A 9,483-nucleotide genomic window follows, 5' to 3' on the forward strand; every position below is an offset into this window, starting at 1 on the left:
GCTAATGTGTGTCAGTTGCTATGGAAACGTTCCACCTGGCAGAACTGCCGCTCAAGAATCACACGGGACACCGTTTTATGAGAGCGATCATTTATATTAAATACATGAAAAATATAACGTAAAAATGCATGTTGATGTCTTCAGCCGGTCTTTGTGTGTACATTATTTCACTCACATGTACAAATAAAACATATCATCTATGATTCAAATATGTCAGTAAACAGTAATAGCAGGAGCGCCCCGCTGTGCTTCATGGGCCTCCTCAGTAATTCTGCAAAGACAAACATATTATTACTATTAGCAAGCAGTGTAACATATATTTTCAACCTATTATCTGCTACAGTTTCCAAATCCTTCCAGTCATCGTAATGGCTGTGTATGAAATGTATTAAGTTCGGATATTTCAACAGTGAAGTCAAGTGGGAAATGTCATCTTTTACTTATACAATAGAAATATAAAAACACTGCATTATTTGTTTAAAAAACACACATCCTGCATTCAAATGGTTACTTCATCAGAGGAACAGAAGCATTATCTGTAAAATATCAAAACTAAAAGTATATGAGGCAGCGGAATTACTTGGACTGTTTTTATTTGTTATGCATTCCAGCTCAACTGCAATGTAAAAAGTCCTGTTTACCTCAATCATGTCATAGATCCAGCCCAAGAATTCGGCCACCTTAGTGTAAACTCCTGGATGGTTGGGCTCAGCACAGCCTGTTCCCCAGCTGACGACCCCTACCAGCCTCCACACGTTTTCATCCTGGCAAACCAGAGGACCCCCACTGTCCCCCTGCAGAGAATAGGCACAAACACTGTTCACTGTTCAGACTCACCCGGGCTTCATTAGGCCAGTGTTTCACCGTAAACAAACCACATCAGAGAGAATCTTTTTTTTTAACGCCCTGCAGGGGAGTTTTTCAAAAGGTATATCTGACCTGGCATGCATCCACTTCCCCTTCTGTGTATCCTGCACAAAGCATCCGTGGCGTGATCTCCCCGTTGTACATGCAGGAGCTGTTGCACTTCATGGTGCTCATTATGGGAACTGGCGCTTCTTTTAGAGTGTCAGGTGAATGAACTGAGCGAGAAGACATGCAATTAATGCTGCTCTGTCAATACACGCTGTCATTATGTGTGAATTAGACTTGCAGTGGATATCAATTTGCTTAAGAGCGGTGCAGTAGCATCTTACCACCATCAGGCTGTGTGTACCCCCATCCAGAGATCCAGCACTGGGTACCTCCTGGAAGATCATAGTCGTACTGAGGCAAGCAGATGGGCCTAATTGTGTCTAGTTAAAGGGAACATTTACATAATAGTTCTAACAAGTTGGATACACGATTGTATAACTGGATTTTTCCTAGAGTTAATATGACTTGTATACATACAACATATTTCCTTCTGTTAAGGTTTTGTCTGTAATGTGCTCCCTCAAGATGACCTCATGCTTTAAATATGTTTGTGTTCCCCGGTCATTATTTTATGATATGTAAGTTTATTGTGGTCCAATATGCAATTTACAATAATGCATGCGATGTGAAACCTCTTTAGCAAAGTAGGAGATATCTGGTGTGCATTAGTTAAGTGTTTTAATGAAAGATATTTGCAATGATTGCTTTTTATTTATGAAAGGAACAGGATACCGCTTCTGTGGTTGTCTGATGGAGGTTTGTTTGCTAAAAAATGTGTCAGCATAATGAAATGAAATGTTAAATTGAGGCAACAGTGTTGTCATTTTGTTGTGTTTTTAGGGAGCCGCTCTCTCTCTTTTGTGTGCAAAGCTTGTAATGATAGATAGATAGATACTTTATTAATCCCCAAGGGGAAATTTGTCGTAGCAGTAGCAGCACCAATAAACCAAACACACAAGAATAAAAAAATAAAAAATAAAAAATAAAAATAAAATATAAAATATAAATGAGCCACATACTGACCTGAAAAATTCAGCGGGGTCCGCAGTTTCAACAGAGCTATATCACTGTCGTGGCTTCGGTGGTTATAGTTCTTATTGTAAATGATCTTCTCCACAGGGTATCCTATGTGCTGAGCCATTTTAGCCGAGTTGCGGGTGACAATACCAGCGTAGACCACCCAGCTGGATACCTGTGGTAGCCTGTAGCTGGCATTTGAGAAAAGATAAGAAGAGACAGATACTGATTAGGGAATGGTTCTGCGTCCAATTTGGTGCATCTATTAATGACTGATTATTCTCCTTTGACCTTTTCGTGCTGGTAAGGTCAGCTGTCTTACTTGTGCACACAATGGGCAGCTGTGACTACCCATTGACTGGTGATGAGAGAGCCTCCGCAGGTGTGACGGTTGCTGTTGTAGAGGCTGACCTGCCAGGGCCACCTGCCCAGCGTGGCTTCTACTCCCCCGATTATCCTGGGCAGCTTTGCTCGCGTCCCACAGGCTACACAGAGATCCATTCATTAAAAAGGAATTGGATGGGTCAGAAAGTGCTTTTACGTGTGACATCATTCTCTCTGTCTGAGGTATTGTTAAGGAGCTACAGGGTTTGGGGTTAGATGCAAAGTCCCCAAAAAAGTTACATTTGCTCACCAAAACATTGCAAAGCGATAACCTTCCCTGTGATACAGTTCCCCCTAAATGGAAATAGATGTTGTAACTAATGATGCAAAACAAATAGTTTTCTTTGCATCATTAAGAGTATGACGTCAGACAAAGTGCCTTACCTGACTTGCCACATATTTTCCAGATTGCTCCTGTGTTCTGAGGTAATTTGTATGAAGCCATCAGTATAGTTTGGCCCGATATCAGTTAGATTCACTCCTTTATGCTTGGTCAGTCTGGTCAGAGAAAATATGCAAAATAGGCGAGAGTGAGTGTTAAAGATAATTCAGACTCATAACGTGTGGAGCAAGACTGCAAATAAGGTATTAGCAAATCATAAATAAGATGAGCCTTCAGCCTTGGTAGAGCAGGCTCAGATTAAACTGAAAGTTAGTGAGTGGCTTCTCCAGTCTCAATCAGCGTTAAGGAGCTGAGATAGTGTGTGATCCGGTCAGGAATGCAAACCTCAGAGAACCAAGCTGTCTGCAAACCAGCGTTCCCAGTGAAGAGTTCCACCTCTCGTAGCACACTGGCAGCCAGGTGGGCAGCTTCCCCAGCTGAATCTCCAGTAGGGAGTTCTCTGGGCTGATTCTGTAAAACACTGAACCCTATTGATTGAAAATCCCTCCAGAGATAAATTCTTAGTGCACAGTAATGAACGAGCCTCTTCTATGAGTGGTACATGATTAGGAAAAACCACAATCTATGCTAATGTCGTCAATAGAAACAGATCATTATGTGGGGTGTTTTCATGTCAGTCAATGGGCATCTCTCAAGAGTGAACAAAAGGCAACAAGAAGCTGCTGTTGAATGCTAATTGTGCCACTGTTCAACAACAAATCCCTTCAAAGGTTAACCATGACCCAGTATGATGAATCGGCTAATAATGTGCAACCACACACACATGCACTGTTAATTCATAAATCAGTGAAGCGAATGCCTGCATCCTGAGCAAACAAAGAGATGACGAATCACAGACCTTTCCTGGGGTCAGAGATGGAGATATCTTCTGTCACATTGCAGAACGGCGTCTCCTTAGTGTCCCCAAGTCCCACTGGGCTTTGGGAGAAGGAAGGCCCCAGCAGAAGTTTCACTATACGTAAATAAAGATGTGATTAATCCGTCTTTTAATTAGCAAGGTAGATGAGCAGCAAAAATGTGTTTATTTTTCTTGAATGTTACCAGATTATCTGAATTGATATCCTAAACAGATAATCGCTGTTTGGCAGAGCAATACAATTGCATTCTGCATAAAGGATGCATGGAATATTTTCATATATCGGAGTTCTGGTGATTAGAGAAAAAGCTCACTAAAACAAGACGTCATAATCTTGTTGTATTTTTGTCTATTGCAAAAGCTTCTCAAATAGGATATATAAAATGTGTATTTTGTATGATGTATATTTATTTTCAGTTAAAGTCCAATACAATTGTTTTAAGCCCTACAAAAACTGATAGTTTATTGCCCTCAAGAATTCCAGTATCTGTCGGGCTGTGCCGTCTCCTGAGAAAGTATAGAAGCCTGAGTAGCTGTAACTGTAAGGTTCTGTTCTGTGTGTACTCTGTGTCTTCTCTGTGTCTCCTCTGGCTCCTTGATTGTGTCATTCCCTGCACCTGCCCTCAGCCACTCTCGTCTCGATAGTGTCTCATGTCATACACCTGTTTCCATGTCGTACACCTGTTTTCCCCCCTATATATTGTGCCACTCTTTCCCTTGTCTGTTGCTGGATTGTTGTCTTTTTTCCCGTCGTCCTGTGTATATGTTCCCATCGTGGATCCTGCCTGTTTTCGACCCTGCCTGCCTGCCTGCCCTGAATGATGATCCTCTGCCTGCCCCTTTTGGACCTTGTTGTTTTTTTGTTGTAACCTGTTTTTGCCTCATTAAAGAGCGCCTTTTTGTGATTGAAGTTTCGATCCGGCTTGTTTCTCTGCGCATGAGCTCCTGCACCTCGCTACCTGTGACGTAGCCCTGACAGTAACAAGACATATTGCACATTCATCTCAACTATTTCTGGTTGCAGTTAAAGTTATTCACTGATTCTGTCTCAACACAATGACTCACCTAAAAACCAGACACCTGCAGCTAAGCCTCCCAGGAGTCCAACTGCACACACTGCTGCCAGCAGCCTCACCAGCCTGTGAGCTAAAGTAAAATTAAGAATGGAGTCAATGCCTCCGGATCCCAGATGTGAGTTGAGAAAATGAAATGTCAACCGTTACATTGACACGCAGCACCGGGACACGGGTAGCTTTTCAATATGTGCACAACTAAAGAGTTGAAAAGCAAATCTACACAATGACATTTAAAAAAATAAACTGGAGAAGGTTTGATATTAATCAAACATGACCTTTATATTTAGGGCAGCATAACAGCTTTCGTTATGTTTTTCAATGGTGACGCAAGATAGATTGCTGTTGTACTTTTATGCCCATCGGGTGGTGCGCCACAGAAGCTTACCGTGACTTGTAGAGTGAATCCCTTTTAACCATCCCCTTACTCCCCGGGTCCCTGCAACTCCTGCTGTTTTCTCTGAAGGAAAAGGAAGGCTGACAGCCGCCGGGTTCTCAATCACTGACAATGTGTCTTCGCCAAGACTCTATAAGAAGTACATTGAGCACGTCAGATCTCATTTTCAGCGTGTTCCTATTTGTTAGAATCTTTTCTAAGTTTGCTACTTGTGACAAAAACTACCTGCTGACCATCTGCTCCCAAACAGCAGTGCACCTGTCAGGTTTAATTAGTAACGGAGTCACACACAGGTGTGTGTGTGTTGACCATCTCTTCAGTGAGAAAGGCGTATGTGTGTGTTTCTATTGGGCTTGCTCTGAAAGAAGCTGTTTCTTTCAGGAACATATTGAAAGTATTACAGTCATTATATAAAGCTCTTCATAGATGTGAGATGTATGTCATGTAAATGTAATTATTCATACACTGTCATACTCATTGAATGTGTTGTAACTCTGTAATGATTCCTTCTGTACACATGACATCTATTGCTTCTGTCCATCCTGGAGAGGAATCCTCCTCTGTTGCTTTCCTGAAGGTTTCTTCCCTTTTATCCCCTGTGGGAGTTTTTCCTGATCCGATGTGAGATCCTGAGACAGGGATGTCGTATGTCTACAGATTGTAAAGCCCTCTGAGGCACATTTGTAATTTGTCATATTGGGCTATATACAATTAACTGAATTGAATTGAATAGATGCAAACTTGGTGTTATACAAATACAGTAGAAAATCCCTCAAAATAAATTGCAAAAAATCTATTCTCTTGTATTACTCTGAAAATTGAAGGGAGCTTAACGTGTAATTCTGGTTACATTATTATTATTAGTTGCATTGACTGCAAGAGCACTTAAGAAATGCACACCACATCTGTGCAGCATAGGTCCTTTGATGCACATGAATTGTATAAAGAACAAAAGTAAATGTGACAGAAACTGGGTGATACAGTTTCTGAAGTGAAAGCTACATGTGTAAAGCAGCCGTTCCTCTATTTGTGACGGTGCAGGTGACAATGTGAGAGATGTGTTGTTGTCTGGATTGCATACATTAAACAGATGGAACAAGGTGTAGTGAATAATTGGTCTATCTTACCATGTTTTCCTTGGGTACAGTCCGGAGGAAAAAGCAGCGGTGTCCGTGCTCATCTGTAGGCCTGTGCTGGAGGCAGAGAGGTCCGTCCTGCTTGCAGTTGATGCACCATTTGCCATTTAACAGAATGCAACTCTGGATTTTCCCTTCACAAAGAGACAATGAGGTCAGCAGCAGTGCAGAGAATGAGGCTGTTGTTTGTCCAGTGGGGTCATGGGGCCTGTTGAAGCAAGCTGAACCAGGTCTTTGTAAGGGGGAGCATCTCCAGAGATACCTCCAAGCCCACTATTGATAGGACACCGGGTGTTGCTAGGTAACACTTTTTACCTGTGCCAGAAGATTGCCCGTTTACATCTGAGCCATGTTATTATTACCTGACAGTTTGTAGATATTGAGAAAAGGTCGTTATTGGAGATTGTTGAAAAGCCTCATCATGTCAATCCCCGTCATTTGGAATCCAAAGCGATCGTCTCTCAACGCTCAAGAACAAAATGAAGTCTGTTCTGTCTGCCTGATGACAGATGAGGCTTCCCCCACTCTGCTCACCCTTCTCGCCATCTCATTGTCAGACTGTGTCGATATTCTTTTTCTCTGTTAGGAATATCATATCATCAGAAAAGTTGCCTGGAGTGGCTCTAATATTGAATCATTAACTCTAAGAATATTCAGAATAATCGATAACTGAGATGTGCTGTTTGAAAATGGTGAGGAAATTGTTGGAGAGAGATCAAAGCCTGTCTTCACATCACCTCTCAGACAAAACAGACAAAAAACTTTTTTTAAATTGAAAATAGATACATAAATTGATCCCTGGAAGTCAGTTAATATATGATACAAAGGTTGTATTTGTGTCTCCCATATATGTGGCGTGGGATTAGTCAGAGTCCAGGTGAAGGGAACATCTGCCAGGTAGAAAATTCCTCCGTGTCTGACTGTCGAGGCAGAATCCAAGAAATGGCTCAGATCTATTTGTCTCATCTAACAAGAGCCAGACAGGATCATTTGGAAATCAAACACAAAGTAATGAGCCCTGTGAACTGCATGTGCTGAAGCAACAGCAGAAATGCATATCACGAGGGTTGTGGGGTTAATAATATTTGATAATATTAGCATTGTGCCTAATTGTGCTTTTTAGTAGGTGAAGCATAACATAGCAGCTGTTTGGTCATTTTCAGAGAGATTTGATGTCTCCCTCTTCTGGTGGAACTTGTTTTCTCAGACAGCCAAGTCAACAGTGATTTAGATTTGTTTGTTAGAAAACATTTTACTGGGAATAAATCCATTTCAATTTGGGGATAAGCATGCATCTGATCAGTTCTTCCATTATTGGCATGTATCCCTCATGCATCCTTATTTGGTCGTGTAATATTTTGACGTCAAACTCCTGTTTGGTGAATAGTACTTGAAAGGTGGTGCTTATCATACACAGTAGGTATTTTATAATCATGTGTTAGTTTAATACACTGAGCTAAAACTGTCTCATGCAACAGTCCTGTAATAAGGTTATAATGAGTGATAATTGAGTGTTGCTGTTGAATTGTTTGGATTATCGAGCCAGAACGATGAGTTGATTCATCAAACGTCAAACAGAAAAAAAACTGTCAACAATGTTGATAACAGAGTTGTCATTTTAATGCATTTAAAACTCCACAACATTATTATGAAGGTGCATCGACACTTCTTTGAAAACCCGACTATTGAAAGGAGTGTATCAAACATACTGCACGTGATGTAATAAGAAACAACCTCAACTATCACGGCAAAGAAACTATTACTTTACTATCTTGAGTATTTGTCGCGACACAAAATGAGACACTGACACAAGAGATACAACACAAGCCATTATTTTAACGTTCACATTTTCTATACGACATGTACAATAGCACCGTGGTGTTAAAGAGTGACCGAGGCCCAGTGTGGATGTCATACGTTCATGTATTCACAGTCCACCGTGGAGGGGCTGGCCGCACTTTGGAGTTGGATATCTCTCTGCTGAGAGGGTGAATCCCTCTCTCTGTTTCGTGGAGTGAGATTTGATCATCTTCACTCTTCTCTCAGCCATTAGTATATTTGTCTCTTAATGGCCGAACTTTGAACATCAGATCTCTCTGTACCTGCTTGGAAATCCCACAGTAGGCTCTAACTGTGCAGAAAGAAGGGAGTTTTCTTTTTTAAGTTCTCTCCTTTTTGCCAAAGTCCAGCCCAGAAGGCTTTTATTTATAAGTGACTCATTGATGTGTGGGCTATCAAGAGAGCCGTTAAAGCTGTTTGGCTGTGACCTCTCAGCCGAGGCAACCATTAAGGGTTGCACTGCACACAGTCGCAGAAGCTTGAGTAACCTTGACACTAGCTCTCATGTTCCAAATGTCTACATCCAAATGTATTCCACTCAATAAGGAACTGGTTTCAAGGAATCGTTTAGCATCTTGGGGAATACATTTCACTTTCTTGCAGAGGGAGTGAAAGATGAAGCTACAGACAGCTGGCTGTTTGGCTAAGCTTATTAGCTAAGCTGCCTATACCGAACCAAATCGACTTACCAGTACCGCCAAAGCTTACTAATCAACATGATACATCACATCTGGTTTGTAAATAAAGAACAAATAAGTGGCCTAACGGTGATTTAGGTATGTTGTCAAGAGCCAGGGTAGCTTTCCTCCTTGTTTCTAATCTAAACTGATTCATGGCTCCAGCTTCATATTTAATGCACAGATTATCTGAAAGAAAGTACATTGCTTCAACACTGTTTAATATATAAAAGGGAATTCTTTTAATAATGTTCACAAAAGGTTCGCCCAACATAAAAATTGACAGAAAAATGCTGCAAACTTAACATTACACAATTGCTTGTCTGGTCTTTTAGTATAATTTGTAATTGACATGAGGAATTTAAATTAATCTTATATGATGCTGTTAAAGGTTTGGTTAAAATAGTTACAACGAAGCAATAAATAGATCTTTAATTTCACTAAAAAAAAGCACACAGTGCTTTTACTCAAAGATTTTCATTAAAATGGCAGAATATGATTTGGCAAACAAGCAGCCAGATTGTATAACACTTTTTCGTTGAACTTAAAATGTGATGCTTTAGTTCCGGGATGTGCTCCACATGATGCTTTGGGGGATATAAAGTATTATTGTTTTTTATTTTGATACACTTGGCACATTTAAATGTATGCACAATTACCTCGCTGTTGCTCCGGTTTGTTGATTACTAAATTTGATACTGAAAAAAACTTTTAAAAGTGATAATTCTCAAGCAAATGGAATTATATGGAACATCTTTTTTTCTGAGGTCTCTGAGTGGATTTATG

At 40.7% G+C, this 9,483-nt stretch overlaps 1 protein-coding gene across 1 annotated transcript; it reads right to left on the minus strand.

Annotated features, from left to right (window-relative positions):
• Positions 1-208: 208 nt before the first annotated feature.
• On the minus strand, positions 209-6,727 carry tmprss5 (transmembrane serine protease 5). Its single transcript, XM_056441295.1, has 13 exons — positions 6,716-6,727; positions 5,037-5,175; positions 4,641-4,721; positions 3,558-3,671; positions 3,044-3,179; positions 2,701-2,814; positions 2,567-2,610; positions 2,255-2,417; positions 1,939-2,123; positions 1,197-1,295; positions 940-1,082; positions 642-794; positions 209-271 (listed from the first exon to the last, which is right to left on the minus strand). Exons 1-13 carry the CDS (start codon positions 6,725-6,727, stop codon positions 263-265), a joined length of 1,392 nt encoding a protein of 463 aa, XP_056297270.1. The 3' UTR covers positions 209-262.
• Positions 6,728-9,483: the final 2,756 nt, after the last annotated feature.

Source organism: Pseudoliparis swirei, chromosome 20, assembly GCF_029220125.1.
Source record: "Pseudoliparis swirei isolate HS2019 ecotype Mariana Trench chromosome 20, NWPU_hadal_v1, whole genome shotgun sequence".
NCBI lineage: Eukaryota > Metazoa > Chordata > Actinopteri > Perciformes > Liparidae > Pseudoliparis > Pseudoliparis swirei.